At 39.7% G+C, this 18,715-nt stretch overlaps 1 protein-coding gene across 6 annotated transcripts in view; it reads left to right on the forward strand.

Moving 5' to 3' along the window:
* Positions 1 to 18,715, forward strand: part of LOC122551387 (RELT-like protein 1) — a 77,596-nt gene that overhangs the window by 47,992 nt on the left and 10,889 nt on the right. For all 6 annotated transcript variants that reach the window (XR_006312096.1, XR_006312094.1, XR_006312095.1 and 3 more), the window contains exon 5: positions 11,759 to 11,998. Coding sequence is in view for 3 of the 6 variants with exons in the window: in XM_043693229.1 (XP_043549164.1) it covers positions 11,759 to 11,998 (240 nt within the window). In the remaining 3 variants the exon portion in view is untranslated. The remainder of the gene's footprint in view (positions 1 to 11,758; positions 11,999 to 18,715) is intronic.

Consider the following 18,715-nt stretch of genomic DNA (forward strand, 5'->3'; position numbering starts at 1 on the left):
AGTGTAGTCCTTGCATTCTTGAAACTAATCAGATATGATTCAGAGAAATTGCAGAAATGCTGAAAATGGGAAAGAAATAAAAATGCAGAATATGTGATCATGCTTTGAATGACAGTAAAAATTCACCCCATATTTTTATCTTTGGAATTTGATTTTGCTGCATCCTCAAATTAAGCTGAGTGGGTATTTTATTCATTCTGATTTACAATACTCTTAATTAGTTGACTTTAAATTCTCACTCTGCAACACACTTTTTGCAAAAGGTAGGTTTATTTTTATTCTTTAATGGGATGTGACCACTAATAGCAAGGCCAGTTCCCCATCCTAATTGCTCTCGATTGGTTCTGGTGAGTATTTTAGTGGCAAGATTGTACAGGTTGTTCAGGCCACTTCAAAGGATAATTGAATCCCACTCACCATCACAAGGGAAAAATAACAGATTTCCTTCCACAGAGGACAGTTGTCAGATGTGTTTTTATGACAAATAATGTTCATTTCATGGTCATTATTATGAAGATTAATTTTCAATTTCAGATTGTATAAATTACTTTTAACTTCACGAGCTACCATGGTAGTTTTTGAACCTATGTCATCAGGCCCATGCCTCTGGATTATTGTAAAGAAAGTAATATACTGCAAATGCTGGAGATCAGAAGTACAAAGTAGCAGTGGAAAAGCACAGCATGTCTAGCAGCATTTAAAAGGAGAGAAACAAAGTTGATAATTCCAATATGACTTCTTCGGGTGTATATTCATAGCCCAATGACATAACCAGGGAAGATGGTTGTGCGATGGTAATGACCATATGGCATGACATTCTTGAAGGTTCTGTTTGAAGGCCATAATCTCTATCATGGTTATGACAAGGTCCCATATCTACCCTTGCTGGAAAGGAGATCTAACTCTTGCTGTTGGCACCAGAGTGCTCACAAAGACCATTCAACAACTCAACCAAGACCCCCTCTGTTTGTCTAAACCTCTGCGGCATGTTGTAGCCTGGATCTGTGGGTAGTGATGGTAAATATTCCAATTTATTTCCATCACATGGCTAACCACCTTGTGCTCAAGCTGTTAAGATTTTCAAGTCGATACCTGTTTGGCCACAATATAAACACACTTTCCTTGTTCATCAAGCCCAAGAGTGAGACCTGAAATCAGTGATCCTGTCTCAGACACAGGGATAGCGCTCACTATACCACAAGATGTGAACAGAGATTGCAGTTTTACTAAACAGAAACTTAAATTGCTGGAGTTAGAATTTCCGATCAGCAGTAAACACTAATTCCAATCAGCTGTAATTATTATGAGCACTTTAAATACAGTTGAATCGCAGTCAACCTGGCCTTGTTACATTTACCACCTGATATCTAAGTGATTGGCTATTAGCACAGCCTGAGGAGGACATTGCAGCAAAGAGCATGAGTCCAGGTGCTATGTTGATTGCCTGGTGCTAGGATTCCAGGTATCTGCACTGGACTAGAGTTGCTGTGTGATGGTGCAGATCTGTTGTTGTGGTCCATATAAGTGATATATGTATAACTATGAAAAAGCGGAGTAAGGCATCAGAATAGAAAAGAACCATGATGAAGAGTCAGAGATGACTTAATTGAAGCATATAAGGTTCTGAGGGATTTGACATTGGTGGATGTGGAAAGGATGTTTCCTCTTGTGGGAGAATCCAGAACTAAGAATCATAGTTTAAAAACAAGGGAGCATGGATGTAAGACTGGAGAGTGTGGTGGGGAATCAAAATAAAGTGCTCTCGGGAGGATTATGAGAGTTGCAGAATCTTAGATTCTTGATTATCAAGGGGATGAAAATATTTGATCAAGGATATACAGGAATACCAAGGGTAAAATCAGATGAGCTGTGATCTTATTGAACAACAGAGCAAGCTCGAAGGGCTGAGTGGCCTACTCTTGTTCCTTGTATGTGTTTCCAGCCTGGACACTTAGTTAAATGAATAATTAATGTAGAGAATGTTTGTAAGAAAAATAGAACCTTTTAGAAGATTTGTATTTTTTTTCTTCAATTGGAGCTGTCCAAAAGGTTGATGGATTTTCTTTTTGCCTAAATACAAAAATAGTTGCATGTGAGTAGTTTTTCTGCAGTTTAATAGCCTAAATTTACAGTTTACGAGAATACAAAATGTGTTCTTGATAAGTTTCCTGCTGCTTATTCACCAAATATTGCCACACCCAATATGACTTTGACTTGCATCTTTACTTCTGGGGTCAATTTCTAAGAATTTTCAAATTTCCTCGCACCCTGCTTAAAGTGTTTTTACCAGTAGAGGGAGGTTGCCTTAATGAGAAGATTTGACTGATCAATGGTGCTTTGGAATTCTGCAAACTTAATTTATCTCACCAAGGAATAATCTGACACCCTTTCAATAATGCTCTATGCCCCTAATAGTGGACTGGGAAACCCAGAGTGGAACACTTTCAGCGGCATGGCATGGGCTGGGAATCTGGTGGCGCAATGCTGTAGCAGTGGAGAAGGAAAAGTTGGATTCTCTTAGAATAAAATTTTATCTTAAAATTTAAAGATAACTAAGTTAATGTGAATGGCGCCTACGTACAGAGACAGTATACAGTTTTCACTGTATTTTATATTTAATACACACTATAATATATTCTAACTAAAGCCCAAATCCCATGTTCACTATATTTTATCATATGTTTAACCTTCAATAATCTATGCTTGCATGCTCTCTGTTTTTCACATCCTTTAGAAGTGTGCCATTTATTGTTTTCTCATTCTCCTATCAAATGTATCATGCCAGTTTGCTGAGTTGAAGCTGTTTGTTATATTGTCTTGTCTCTGTCTTGTTGGAGCCTGCTGGTATCATCTTCATTGTTCTTTGCAGTTCTTGGCTTTGTGTCCTTTTTAGATTTTGAAATTGTGCCTCAATTCTCCATGTCGACTTCACTAATATTATATCAAAAACACCAATGATCTCAGTGGAAATCCCCAAGATGTAATACTGTATGCCTGACTCCCATCCAAAAGAACAGTCATCCTGTATAGCGCTGATTTTTATTTTCTATTCTTTGACCAACTTTGGGTTCATTCTGCTACTGCCATTTTCATCTGTGGTCTTCAGTTTTGCTAATCAGTCTACTAATGTTTTCCTTTATTGTTATTTTGAAATCCGAATTTGTGTTTCTTTACTTGAAATAAAAGATGATGATTGAAAAAGTGTTGGGTTTTATGTTGCAGTCAAAGGTGGGGGAAGAAACACGCAATAGATGGTAACAGTGTCTCAGAACAAAAATTAAAGGGGCTGCTAATGGCAGCAGAGAAAATATGTAGCTGAAGGGCATGTGTTAATAGCAGCAAAGCAGTCAGTTTTGCTGAGAGTAAACACATGAAAATGGGCATTTGGTTTGTGGAGAGGGCATGCCATTAGTCAGATCCCGCCTTCCACTATGATATTTTCCTTTTTTTTTTCCTCAGCCAAGGATGTCTCCTTACCAAGAATGTCAGGGTACTCAGCATGTCTTACCCATTTCTTGCCCTTCTACCTTCACTTCATCCCCTCTCCTACAATAATGACAGGGTTCTCCTTGCCTACCCCACTAGTCTCCAAGTTCAAAGGATCATCTGTTGCCATAACCGCCACTTCAAGCAGCATGCCACCACTGAACATGCCTTACGCTTCACTCCCACTCTCAGCATTCCATATGGAGCATTCCCCCATCATACCCTAGTCCACTCCTTTGTCACTTTCAACATCTCTTCAGCTCCCAAGATACCTTCCCATGCCATCACAGAATTTGCTATACTTGCCCTATTATCTCCTGTCTCCTCACTGTCCACAAATACATCTTCCAGGTGAAGTAGAAATTTACTTGTACTTCTTTCAGTCTTGTCTACAAACTGTGTTTGTTGCTCACAATGTGTCTCCTCTTTGCTGACTAGACTATATGCACACTGTATGAATGTTTTGCAGAACACTGCTCCCCACTAAGAATGACCCCAATCTTCTGGTCACTTACCATTTCATTACACCGTTTTACTCTTGTGCTTATGTTGCTGTCCTAGTCCTGCTGCAGTATCATGGCAAATTCCAACATCAGCTGGATGAACGACACCTTTTCCACTTCAGTACTTTCAGGACTACACATTGAGCTCAATAACTTCAGACTATGAACTCTGTCATCCAGTTTCATATCCACAATTTATACCGCGCTGTCCTGACACAGCTTCCCAAATGAATCGAACTGCTTTAACCTCTGTTGTGAATGCTTCCTTTCGATCTGGTGGATGGATTGTAGGATGTTTGCAGCTGTCCCTTCATTCTATTTTAGAAATCTAAGAAAAAGGTGATATTTTAAATAATCACATGAGTTTGGGTTGGTTCTGGTTTAATGTCTTAAATTGGTCTTATTTTTCTACTAATGTCTCCGTGAAATCACCAAAGACTAATTATTTATTTAAGTGAAACAAGAATCTTTGAAATAACTAATCATAAAGAAGCTGAATACAATATTTTGTAATACTTCATCTTGGTACCTAGCTTGATATTCTTGGGTTCTGCAGCTTCAGACATTTTTGAATTGGTTTTGAAAATCTACCTTTCTCTCTCCACCAAACTCCTGCTATCACAAAGTTCACTGTTGTCACTGTGTAATCTACACTAATAATAATTGACCTAGTTCTGTGTGCAAGTTTGTCTAACCACAGAGTATTAATTTGATTGTTTAATCCAGACTGCATGCAGGATATTTGGAGAGAAATAAAATCTATTAAAACCTGTAACTAACTCATCGTTTGATTTCCCATACAGAAGAAATGGAAAGAAAATGTATGTTTGTAAATTAGGTGTTTTGTCGCCCTCTAGTGATGGTTGTAGATGACTATCTTGCAAAAGAACAATTTGAAATGTTTTCTTTGCACTTGACCAATGTGCCAAATTTGTAAGTAATGGTTTATGGAAACTGTAGTGGTTCTGACGAAATTAAGTCTTTTAATGAATGAACATGGTGGTGAATAGGTGATTGAGAATGGGTGGCTGTATTGGGCGGTCAACTTGGGGGGAGTTGATTTAGGAGATTTGGTTGTATTGGTCCATTCAGTTATGTTGGTTAGTCTCTTGAATTAGATGACGTGTTAACCAGTATAGCATTCTCATGAAGAGTATGCTGCTAAGCCCTGCAAATCTAATCTAAATCTTCAATCTTGAGGTCAGGATTGAAGACCTTCATGCAAAGTGCTGTCCAGTGTAAATCAGCGCATCAAGAAACTTGGCTGGGCAATTACAGCACTGTGCACATGCAAGAGTCCACTAGAAATAGGGTCATAAGAAATAGGAACAGGCCATTTGGCCTCTTGGGCATGCACCACCATTCAAGAGAACCATGGTTGATCTGACATTCCTCACATCCACTTTCCTGCTCTTCCCTGTAAACTTTGATTCTCCTTGCAATGAAGAATGTATCTATTTTAGCCTTAAACGTTCACAAGGATTCTGCACCATAGTTCTCTGTGGCAAGGAGTTCCAAAGAGAGACAACCCTCTGAGAAGGAATTCCTCCTTCTCAATTTTAAATTGACACCTCTTCACTCCGCGACTGTGCCCTCTGATCCTAAACTCTATCATGAGGAATCCTTTCAGCATCTATCCTGTCAAGCCTCATAAGAATCTGATATGTTTCAATTAGATCATCTCTTGTTCTTCTGAACTCCAGTGAGTACGTTGGATTTACATGTATTTGGAAAGGCAAGTACTGATTAGGGACAGTCAACATGGCTTTGTGTGTGGGAAATCATGTCTCACTAAGTTGATTGAGTTTTTTGAAGAAGTTACGAAGAGTATTGATAAGGGTAGAGTGGTGGACATGATCTGTATGGACTTCAGTAAGCCATTTGACAAGGTTCCTCATTTTAGATTGGCTAACAAGATTGGTTAGATCACATGGAATACAGGGAGAACTAACCATTTAGATACAAAATTAGCTCAAAGGTAGAATTCAGGGGGTGGTGGTAGAGGGTTGATTTTCAGGCTGGAGGTCTGTGACAAGCAGTGTATGCAAGGATCTGACTGGTCTTCTGCTTTTCATAATTTATATAAATGATTTGGATGTGAACGTAGGAGGTATGGTTAGTAAGTTTGCAGATGACACCAAAATTGAAGATATAGTGGACAACGAAGAAGGCTTATCTCAGAGTATAAGGGGATTTTGATCAGATGAGCAAAATGGGCTGAGGAGCGGCAGATGGAGTTTAATGTAGTTATGACGTGCTGCATTTTGGTGGGACAAATCAGGGCAGGACTTATACACTTAATGGTAATGTCCTGGGGAGTGCAACTGAACAAAGATCTTGGAGTGCAAGTTCATAGTTCCTTGAAAGCAACATCATAGATAGACAGAGTAGTGAAGATAGCATTTGGCACATTTGCCTTTATTGGTCAGAGCATTGAGGGTAAGAGTTGGGAGGTCCTGTTGTGGCTGTATAGGACATAATTACTCCACTTTTGGAATGCTGCATTCAATTCTGGTCTCCCTGGTGTAGGAAAGATGTTGTTAAACTTGAAAGGTTCAGAAAAGGGTGTTGCCAGGACTAGAGAGTTTGAGGTGTACAGAGAGGCTGTTTTCCTTGGAGAATCTGAGGGGTCTCCTTACAGAAGGGCCAGAGGCAAAAAGCACAGTTTATAAATTCATGAGTGTGGATAGGGTGAACAGTCAAGGTATTTTTCCACAGGTAGAGGAATCCAAAACTAGAGTTTAAGATGAGATGGGAAAGATTTAAAAGGGATCTAAGGGGAAATGTTTTCACACAGTGGTGAGTGTATAGAATGAGCTGCCAGAGAATGTGGTGGAGTCAAGTCCTGAAGAAGGATTACACTCGAAGCATTAAACTTCTCCACCTCTTGATGCTGCCTCGTGGTTCTTCCAGTCTCCTGTTTGTCTGCAGAGGAAGTGGTGGAGGCTGGTACAATTACAACATTTAAATGGCATCTGGATAGGTATATGATTAGGAAGTGTTTAGAGGGATAGGAGTCAAATGGTCAGTATGGACAAGTTGGACCAAAGGGTCTGTTTTTGTGCTGTACATCTTTGAGTAGAATTTAGCCTTTGCTCATGAGCCAATTGCTGTATACCAGGGATCATCCCTACCAGTTCTCTGAACTTCCACCAATGAAATATTACTTCTTTAATAATTGTTTATAGTACTTTTTCAACAGTAGTTGTTAAGGTAATCAGCTTATAATTGTGTTTTTTGCCTCTGGCCTTTTTTGAGTACTGCCGTCACATTAGCAGTTTTCCAGTATTTCTCCAGAGTCTAAGAATTTTTGGAATATTGAAACCAATGCATGCATTTTCTCTTTTTAGTTATCCCTTTTAGGATCCTAGGATGCAAGCCATCAGGACCAAGGGACTTATTTGCCTTTACCCCCATTGGTTAATCTAATACTACTACTTTAGTGGTGGTGATGGTACTTAATTCCATCCCTGTATTCTTTAGTATTAAGGTGAAGTTTAAAGTATCTTCCACCATAAAGATTGATTCAAAACTCTGTTTAACTTCCCCATAACTATCTCCCCAGATTCATTTTCTAAGGGGCATATGTTTGCTTTCACCCCACTCTTCATTTTTATTTATTTAAAAAAAGGCCTTATTGTCAGTTTTTGTGTTCCTCGGTAGTTTGCTCTCATAGTTTATTTTCTATCTTTGTTATCTTTTTAGTGTTTCTTGCTTAGTTCTGAATTTATCCATTACTTCGGGACTATCACTGGCTTTTGTCTTCTTGGTTGCTTTTTCTTTCAACTTAAGACTCTTCTTAACTTCCTTGGTTAGCCATGGTTGGTTTATCTCTCTTAGAATCTTTTCTTTTTACTGGGATGGATTTTTAAGAATCCTGAATTACCCCCCTTAAATATCTGCCTTGCTTGCGAACTGTCATTCCTGTTAATCGATCTGCCTATTTCACTTCAGTTAACTTCATCCTCATTTCATTGTAATTCCCTTTATTTAAGACAAACTCAGCTGTTTCCAATCCAAGTTTCTCACTCTTGAACTGAATATTTAAGTCTGTCATGTTATGATCATTACTTCCTAGGTGACCATTTAATCTGAGGTCATTTTTTTAAACCTGTCTCATTACCCACTGTCAGATCCAGAGGTTGGCTCCATGGTGTAATGCTCTCAATGATCCACTTTGAACTGTCAGTTATGCTAGTTCCAAATGCTTTAATAGAATTATGCTATATTATCCCTAATGCAGTCTATGAATTTGTTGTAGCTACCCTTTCCAATTTGATTAATCCAATCAACATTAAGATTACCGTCACCCATAATTATTGTCCTATTCTTTTTATGTGCTCCTATTATTGGTTAATTTGTAGCCTTTCCTACAGCGTAGCTATTATTTGAAATTCTGTATACTGCTCTTATAAATGTCGTCTTCCCTTGTTTGTTTTTACCTCTGTCCAAATGAAGTCTACTTCGTCCAAGCCTCAATTGTCTCTCTCAACTCTCATTTCATCTCTTATCAACCGTGCTATCCCACCATCTTTTCCATCCCTACTGTCTCCCTGAATGGCATCAAAGAGTATGGAGATAGTATCATTTTCTTGCACTGAGGTTGATAATCGGTGATGATCTAATTGAATGATAAAAGGGGGGAAGGTTTACAGGAGATGTCGGAGGCAAATATTTTTTATACATAGGAGAACGTGAAGACTAGAATACGATAGCACTATTTAAAAGGAAGTGAATAGAGAGATAAAGATTATCATGTCACATTAAGATACAAAGTCTTCAAAATTAGTTCTGCTATTGAGTCTCCATGCACTTTTATGGTTCCTTGGTACAATATAACATTCACACATTTTGTCCCTTCCTTCTATTTTCCGGTAACAATTAGCCCCATCACGAACCTGCACCCTTCCTTCCTTCTCCTTTACCTTTGATTTTCTAATTCTCCATGCAACTGAACTCCCCCGACTAATTAGATTAAGGCTTTAGAATCTTTGTATCTTTATGTCCCAGTGTGCAACACCCAAATCCAGATTTTGTTTACCTGGACATTGGAAAATTTGTACCCATATTTAGTATTCTTTAGCTTCTGGAAATTCAGCTTTGTCTTCCATTGTTTTTGTTTCCTTCTGTTTCACTGTCTCCCTTGTCTCTCTTTATCTGCAAATGTTTGCACTTGCGTGCAGTTTCTTTTTTAACAAACTCAAAAATAAATGTTTGTAGAAAACGTCTGTGGAATTTATTCTCCAGCATGTCTTTGGCTACCTTTCAAAATAAACCAATAGATTTTACTGAACCTCCAAGAGAGGCATCTGACTAGTGGAAATGCTAAGGAGGCATCTCGAACTGCTAGATGCCTACACTGGGCATGATTGTTTCTCTGGGTAAACAATCCATTCAGCCATTAGATCTTCAAGCAAAATCTTTAATAAACATATTAAAGGATATATCAGTTATACTGCTACTACTTCTGGCAGTGGTGTTGCGGTATTTCTGTTGTGATGTGGGTGAGTACTAGAAATAGTAATTCCTAGTTCTATGTAATGGCCAACTGAATGAGCACATTCAACTTTAAAAATTAATGCATGAATTTCTCATTGAGAAATGTAACCAAGTAAGCAGAAAATACTTTTAATATAGCAAATACTGGTATTCACCTCAGTACATAATTGGATAAGTGATGGGTCAAAGAACAGTATTTTTCCAAGATTACCATATTAACATGGAGCTGGAGGGTTCAAATATGAAAATAATTCAGAGATTAACTGTAACATAATTGTATAAAGCACTTGGAAGTAGCATAGCTGACAGTTCAAAGCGTCTCTTTCAACAGATTCACATTTCCTCCTTGGTCCCTGACAGAAATTGAATCTACTGATGATTCATGACATTTGTTTGAAGAGTACTTTTTTGTTTGAGAAGATAGGAGATGGAATTTTCAGTATTCGGAGTATGCAGATCTGGTATATGAGACGAGTGTGTAGACAGGATTGGTGCTCACTTATTGAAACATACAAGATGCTTACAAGGCTTGACAGGATAGATGCAAGAAAGTTGTTTTCCCCTTGTGGGAGAGTTTCGGACCAGAGGACATAATCTTAAAATAAGCGGATGCACATTTAAGAGAGACAGCAATCAATCGCCAATCTGTCGAATTCTTTAGCATAGAGACCTCTTGAGGCTGGATCACTTAGTATATTTAAGGCTGAATACTTAACCCGCGATTCCCTCACTGATTATGTGGAAAGGGCAGGACAGTGAGTTAAGGATCAGTCTGGATCTTATCAGGAGTGGACCAGATTGTGGGCTGAATGGGCTGTTTCTATTTTTTATGGTTTTACGATGAGGAAGTTGTAAGTTCTCTCTGACTTTTGCTATTTTTCCCCACATGCTCTGCCCAAAAGAGTCTCTGGGGACAATTGACTCTCCTTTTTCGTCATTTGTGTTGTTTCAGGTTTATGCCAGCAAAATATTTGTTGTTCCCTTCTGCAGCATGGCTAACAAGGAGAGTCTTCTTCTCACTACCTGCAGTTAGGCATATTGAAAGATGATTGAAAAATATTGAAAGAAACAGGTTTATAATTGACCTGTTTAAGCACATTATAAACACACCTTCCTCAGTCATAAGTGGGAGTCAAACCAAAAACTTCTGAGACAAAGGCAAAGTGTCACAAAGCTGGGCCTTTTTTTTTTCTAAAAGCTGTTCCTTTTCTCAAGGATACGGTGTTCTTGGTTTTTTTTCAGAGGGGTCGTAAACAGCTTCCAGTTCCGATTAGACTGGTTTGGTACAGAGGTTGAAGGGTATTGAGAGGCCTTTTTGTTTATATGTAAACAGGTGAGACTTCAGGCCAAAGTGGTCATGTTTTAGAAGTGACCTGTATGATGAAAAGCGAGTGGTCAGCTCTCTAGCTGAGCAGTTCAATCCAGAACCAGTTAGGAGTTCAACAGTGAGCTGTGAAAAGGCTGCAAAAGCTCTCTCTCTCTTTCTGCCCTTCTAACTTCAACCATTTGTTCCATTTTTTTTTAAAAATAGAGTTTGCTTATTGGGACAGTTGTGTATATTCGGAACAGAATAATTAAGTCTAGTTTGGATAGACTGAATTCTTTAGGGATTATCCATTCTGTTCTTTGCATTTCATTGTGTAATTTTGTGAATAAATGTTTGTTTTAAAACCTGGTAGTCAACCTAGCTAACTTCGGGTAATTTTCACTGTACACTTACCGAAACAAATTGCAAAGTAATGGTCTGGGCTGCCTGTTTAAGAATGTTTTGAGTGATCTGGCCTAGTCCATAACAAAGGAATGCTACCCACTGTGCCACAGAAACTCTGCTAGTCAACTGTACTCTGTGTCCAAACAATATTTATCCCAAGTTTCATAAGGGAATACCTTACCGCACTATTCATTTCCTCAACAGTCATTCATGTTGTCCTAGTGGCTACTTTTGTTTTGAAGGATATATCTTCAAAGTATATATATGTTAAAATAACTAAAACGATTTCTTATAGCGTTTATGTAATTGGAAAACCAAGGACAATTTAGTTCCATTACTCGAGTTAGTTTTGAACTTAAATATCTGACAGAGTTGTTTAATTCACTAAGCATATTATTTCCAAAGATGTTATTTAAATACATTTGAAATAGCTAGAAAATGAATTGTTAAAGTTAATTATTGAAGCTAATAGATGCTTGTTTGCTATTCATTGTATTGTGAATATTTTCAGTCGTATCCATTGAGCATTAATTTCCATCTATTGTTTTTCTATATCAAGCCCTACAAGCCCCAGCAGTCCCAATGGTCCTCCCAGCCCTGTTACTCCTGACAGTCCTACCAGCCCTGTATCACCAGGTGGAAGCCTAACAAATCACTCTGCACATGAACATCATCTGCATACTGTTGGTGGAATTGCAGGGAAAAGCACGTGCTCACGTTGCAGCCGTCGAAAATCGAAGCGGTCAAAGGACTTCAGAAGGAGTCGAGCTGGAGAGGTCACAGTATTTGCTGTGGGAAGGTAAAATAAATTGTGGAAAACTAAAATTATGATGAATGGTTTGCATTTCATTTGTCCTGTGTAAGCAAACAACCGGCTGGTGGATATCCAGTTTGAGTTCTAAAGCTTTCTGTTTGCAATCTATGCTTTTGGTTTAATAGTTAAAACACTTTAAGCCTTAACTTCTTTAGAGCATTAAAATAAGGTAATAGAATGTCATCACACTGTTGGAAATCTACTTCAATATTTTATGTGTGGAAACTAACTGAAGAATGTTAAGAACTGGGTGAAAGATGAATCTACTGAATGGAATACAAAAACAGAAGTTGCTGAAATAACTCAAGTCTGGCAGCATCTGTGAAGGGAATTCAAACTTAACTTTTTGGTCTGGTGACTGTTCCTCACCTTTTGCTGAGCTTTTACAGGAACTTCTGCTTTTGATTTGCAGAATACACAGTTCTTTCAGTTTTTACTGCTAAATAGCGTGCTTGCAAAACAAAGTAAATGGACAGTGAAGGAGGTACAAAGTGTTTTAAACAGAGGGCCATCAAAATTAAGAAAGTATAAATCAGAATAATTGAGACAATTTAAAGAGGTATGAGCATTAAAATAATGTATGACCAATAAATATCTAATACATTAGATATGATGTGCATAAGTAATGAACAAGAGTTGCAAGGTGCTAAAATAAAACATGATAATTAACATGGAGGATTATGGAGAAATTTTGTAGGAATAATTTTGTAGTACAATTTTAAAGGCGGAGTACACAAATCTGAAAAGGCAGCAGGAGAGGCTGATTAAGGCTGCTTTAAAACAAGACTAATGGGGACTTGACCTTGCTAAGCAGAGTCATGAAGTACAGAAGCAAGGAAGCTATGCTAAGCCTTTATGCAGATTGGTTATGCCCGAGCTGGAGTATTGTATTCAATTCTGGGATCCATGTTTGAAGGAAAATGTGTCATTTTGTTCTAGAACTCCCCAAACTAGAGGCACCTGCCTACTGCGAATCCTCTTGCAAGGATGCCTGCCTTGAAGAAGTTTTCCTCCTCTCTCTACAAGAATCTCAGGGAGTCTCTCTCCCACTGCAACTCCCAGGTCACTTCCTCAGCCCTGAAGCTCTTCAACCATGTCCTGAAACAAACTCGCACCTTCATCTCCTCCCCCACTGACCTATTGTACTCTATGCTACTCTATCCCTACCCCCACCTCACCCTAGTTCCAAACTTCCAGTTCAGCACTGTCCCCATGACTTGTCCTACCTGCCTATTTTCTTTTCCACCTATCCACTCCACCCTCCTCCCTGACTTACCACCTTCATCTAGCTTATCTCTCCACCCTTCAGGCTCTCTGCCTTTATTCCTGATGAAGGGCTTTTGCCCGAAATGTCGATTTTGCCTGTCCTCGGATGCTGCCTGAATTGCTGTGCTCTTCCAGCACCACTGATCCAGCACCTGCTCTGTGTCTATCCTGTCCAGCCCATTAATAGTTTGCATGTATAAATATCTCATTCTTAATCTCAAGAGAATAGACCCAACTAACTCTACCTCTTATCATAGACAATCCCCTCATCCCAGGGACCAATCTTGTGAACTTTTGTTGTACTGCTTCCAATATAAATACATGTTTCTCTCTCATTGTTAAATTTGAAAGGGTTTGATTGCAGCATTGAATTTATAACACCCAAGCATTCTCTAATTCATAAAGCTATTGTTGAAATAACACCTCATGCTTCATAAATTGGCAGTTTACATGACAATCCAAATATTTAGCATATTACTAATGAGTAGTAGGAGGCAGGATAGGCCTTTTGTCAAAGGAGATAATGTGTGTTTTGTAGTGCAGAGCATGGTGGATTGAATAATGAGTAAAACAACTACAGAAAATGCTGGAGAATTTCAGCAGGTTTAGTAGTATCTATTGAGAGAAAAACAGAGTTAATATTTTATGTCTGTGAGTCCTTCTACAGATTCAGTATCCTGTAAGAGAAAGATTTCCTCCTCTGTCTGAAAAGGGCCACCCCTTCCTCTAAGGTTATGTCTTCTGGTCCTAGACTTTCTCACAAGAAGATACAACCTTTCTGCGTCTACCCTGTCAAGATCTGTAAAAATATGACGTGTTTCAATAAAATTACCTCTTATTCTTCTAATCCACCAATGGGTATAAGCCCACTCTACTCCAAAAGCCAGGAATAAAAGAATGACTAGAGAAAGATTAGGGCCAATCAAGGATAGCAGTGGGAAATTGTGCGTGGAGTCCGAGGAGATAGGGGAAGCACTAAATGAATGTTTTTCGTCAGTATTCACACCGGAAAAAGGCATGTTGTCGAGGTGAATACTGAGATACAGGCTAGATATGGTTGTGGTTCACAAGGTGCAGGTGTTAACAATCCTGGATAGTGTGAAAATAGATAAATCCTCTGGGCTGGATGGGATCTATCCTAGGATTCTTTGGGAAGCCAGGGAGGAGATTGCAGAGCCTTTGGCTTGGATCTTTATGTTGTCATTGTCTACAGGAATAGTGCCAGAAGACTGGAGAATGGCAAATGTTGCCCCCTTGTTCAAGAAGGGGAGTAGAGACAACACTGGCAATTATAGACCAGTGAGCCTTACTTCAGTTATAGAGTCATAGAGACGTACAGCACGGAAACAGACCCTTCGGTCCAACTCCTCCATGCTGACCAGATATCCCAACCCAGTCTAGTCCCACCTGCCAGCACCCGGCCCATATCCCTCCAAACCCTTTCTATTCATATACCCATCCAAATGCCTTTTAAATGTACTAGCCTCCACCACTTCCTCTGGCAACTCATTCCATATACGTACCACCCTCTACGTGAAAAAGTTGCCTCTTCGGTCTCTTTTATATCTTATCCCCCCCCCCACCCTAAACCTATGCCCTCTAGTTCTGGACTCCTGACCCCAGGGAAAAGATTTTGTCTGTTTACCCTATCTGTGTCTCTCGTGATTTTATAAACCTCTATAAGGTCACCCCTCAGCCTTCTCCACTCCAGGGAAAACAACCCTAGCCTATTCAACCTCTCCCCATAGCTCAAATCCTCCAACACTGCCAACATCCTTGTAAATCTTTTCTGAACCCTTTCAAGTTTCACAACATCTTTCCGACAGGTTTGAGACCAGAATCGCACACAATATTCCAAAAGTGGCCTAACCAATGTCCTGTACAGCTGCAACATGATCTTCCAACTCCCTGTACTCAATACTCTGACCAATAAAGGAATGCATACACTGTCCTATCTACCTGCAACTTCACTTTCAAGGAGCAATGAACCTGCACTCAAAGGTCTCTTTGTTCAGCAACACTCCCGAGGACCTTACTATTAAGTGTATAAGTCCTGCTAAGATTTGCTTTCCCAAAATGCAGCACCTCCCATTTATCTGGATTAAACTCCATCTGCCACTTCTTAACCCATTGGCCCATCTGATCAAGATCCTGTTGTAATCTAAGGTGACCTTCTTCATTGTCCGCAATTGTTGGAAAAGGTTATAAGAGAGACGATTTATAATCATCTAGAGAGGAATAAGTTGATTAGGGATAATCAACACGGTTTTGTGAAGGGTAGGTTGTGGCTCACAAACCTTACTGAGTTCTTTTGAGTTAGTGACCAAACAGGTGGATGAGGGTGAAGCAGTTCATGTGGTGAATATGGATTTGAGTAAGGCATGTGACAAGGTTCCCCACAGTAGGCTTTTGCAAAAAATATGAAGGTACTGGATTGAGGTGGTTTAACGGTTTGGCTCAGAAATTGGCTGGCTGAAAGAAGACAGAGGGTGGTGGTTGATGAGGAATATTCATCCTGGATTTCAGTTACTAATGGTGGACTGCAGGGATCTGATTTGGGGCCATTGCTGTTTGTCACTTTTATAATTGACCTTGATGAAGACGTAGAAGGATATGTTAGTAAATATGCGGATGACACTCTGGTTGGTGGAATTATGGATAATGCTGAAGGATGTTGCATGTTAGAGAGGGACATAGATAAGCTGTAGAGCTAGGCTGAGAGCAAATGGAGTTTAGTGCAGAAAAGTGTGAGGTGATTCACTTTGAAGGAGTAACAGGAATAAAGAGTACTGGGTTAATGGTAAGATTCTTGGTAGTGTAGAAGAGCAGAGGGAGATCTCAGTGTCCATGTACATAGATCCCTGAAAGTTGCCACCCAGGTTGATCAGGTTTTTAAGAAGGCATACGGTAGAGGGATTGAGTTTCGGAGCCACGAGGTCATGCTGCAGCTATGCAAAACTCTGGTGCAACTGCACTTGGAATATTGCATACCATTCTGGTCACATAGGAAGGATGTGAAAGCTTTGGCAAAGGTTCAGAGGGGACTAACTAGGATGTTGCCTGGTATGGAGGGAAGGTCTGATGAGGAAAAGCTGAGGGACTTGAGGCTGGTTTTGTTGGACAGAAGAAGGTTGAGAGGTGATTTAATATAGACATATAAGATAATCAGAGGGTTAAATAGGGTGGACAGTGGGAGTCTTTTTTCCTCCGATGGTGATGCTAGCATGAGGGGACATAATTGTAAATTGAAGAGTAATAGATATTGGACAGTTGTCAGAGGTAGTTTCTTTACTCAGTAGTAGGGGCCTGGAATACATTGCCAACTTTAGGGCATTTAAATGGTCATTGGATAAACATACGGATGGAAGTGAAATAGTGTAAGATAGATAGGCTTCAGATTGGTTCCACAGGTCAGCGCAACGTCGAGGGCCAAAGGGTCTGTACTGCTTTAATGTTCTGTTTTATTCTATCTTTCCTGAGAACATATACCATTTTCCTGCACTATCCCTGAATGCTTTGTTAAAATCTAGAAATCTATCAAGCTCTCCCTTGAATATACTTAACAACTTAGCCTAAACAGCTCTCTGAGGCTAAGAATTTCAAAGGTAAACCACCCTCTGAGTAAAGAGATTGTTCCCCATCTCCGACCTAAATACCTGCCCTTGTTATTGACACTCCAGCCAGGAATCAAATTAGAGAATCTCTCTGCCTCCAATAGATAAGGGACCCAAAACTGTTCACAGCATTCCAGCTGTGATCTGATTAGTACCTTGTGTAGTTTTAGCAAAATCTTTTTTTATATACAGGTTGTTCTGTTGTGTATCGTTAATGCACATTTGCTATAACGTGATTGACAAATTGCGAACTTTTATTGGTTAACACACAATTCCAGCCCCATTAATTTAAATGCTGCCACTATTATGCGATTCTCTTGTAGCAAGGGATTGCATGAGAAGGAACTACTGCATTATAGCAGAACCGATTGTACTCCATTCCCTTTGAAATAAAGGCTAATGTTTCATTTACCTTTCCTATTGCCCACTGAATTTGGGTGATTCTTGTGATTCCTGCATAAGGATCCCAAAATCTCTCTGTGCTACAGCTTTCTACAGTCTTTCTCTATGGAAATAATAATCTTCTCTTCCTGCAAAAATGCATTACTTTGCATTTCATGCAATCTGCCAGTGCTTTGCCTCACCTGTCTATATCCCTGTCTGGACTCTTGAGCAGCAGGTCAGGCAGCATCCAAGGCGCAGGAGATGCAAAAATGCATTACTTTGCATTTCATGCAATCTGCCAGTGCTTTGCCTCACCTGTCTATATCCCTGTCTGGACTCTGTTATCCTCACTATTTGAGCAGCAGGTCAGGCAGCATCCAAGGCGCAGGAGAATCGACGTTTCGGGCATAAACCCTTCTTCAGGAATCCTGAAGAAGGGCTTATGCCCGAAACGTCAATTTTCCTGCTCCTTGGATGCTGCCTGACCTGCGCTTTTCCAGCAACACATTTTTCAGCTCTGATCTCCAGCATCTGCAGTCCTCACTTTCTCCTATCCTCACTATTTGCCTTCCCACCTATTTTTGTTGCATTTTCAAACTTGATGATAGTACGTTCATTTGCCTCATCCAAGTCATTAATGTATTTTGTAAATTCTAGTCCCAGCACAGACCCCTGTGGTACTGCACTAGTTTCAGATCGCCATCCTGCTGATGCTCCCTTTATCCCAACTTCTAATTCTACCCCAATGCTGTGAGTTCTTCCCGTATTAAGTAGCCTTTTATGCAATACATATTGAACATTTGTTGGCAATCCAGATATCCACTGGATACGACCTTTGGAGTGTTGTGTGTGCTTGTATCAGGAAAGAGAGACTTGCCATGGAGGAAATTGAATACATGTTTACCAAACTAATTCCTAGGATGGAAGGATTATCCAATGAGGAAATCTTAAATATACTGGGTCTTTATTTTCTGGCATTTGGAAGATTGAGAGGTGATCTCGTTCGAATGTGCAAAATTCTTTCAGGACTTGACCAGAGTAGATGCAGGAAGGAAGCTTCTCCTGGAGGGAAGTCTATAACAAGGGAAAGATATTTATGACCGACGAGGAACAATCTCTTTACTCGGAGTAGTTTATCTTTGAAATTCTTAGCCTCCACGGCTCTCTGAGGCTAAGCCATTGAATATGTTCAAGGCAGAGCTTGACAGATTTCTAGATTTAGCTCTAAATGAGGGATTCGGGGATAGTGCAGGAAAATGGTGTTGATACAGAAGTTAACTATGGGCAGGATAACTATAGCTGAAAATGTGTTGCTGGAAAAGCGCAGCAGGTCCAGCAGCACCCAAGGAGCAGGAGAATAGACGTTTCGGGCATGAGCCCTTCTTCAGGAATGAGGAGAGAGTGCCAAGCAGGCTAAGATAAAAGGTAGGGAGGAGGG

The sequence above is a fragment of the Chiloscyllium plagiosum genome, chromosome 1 (assembly GCF_004010195.1).
Source record: "Chiloscyllium plagiosum isolate BGI_BamShark_2017 chromosome 1, ASM401019v2, whole genome shotgun sequence".
NCBI lineage: Eukaryota > Metazoa > Chordata > Chondrichthyes > Orectolobiformes > Hemiscylliidae > Chiloscyllium > Chiloscyllium plagiosum.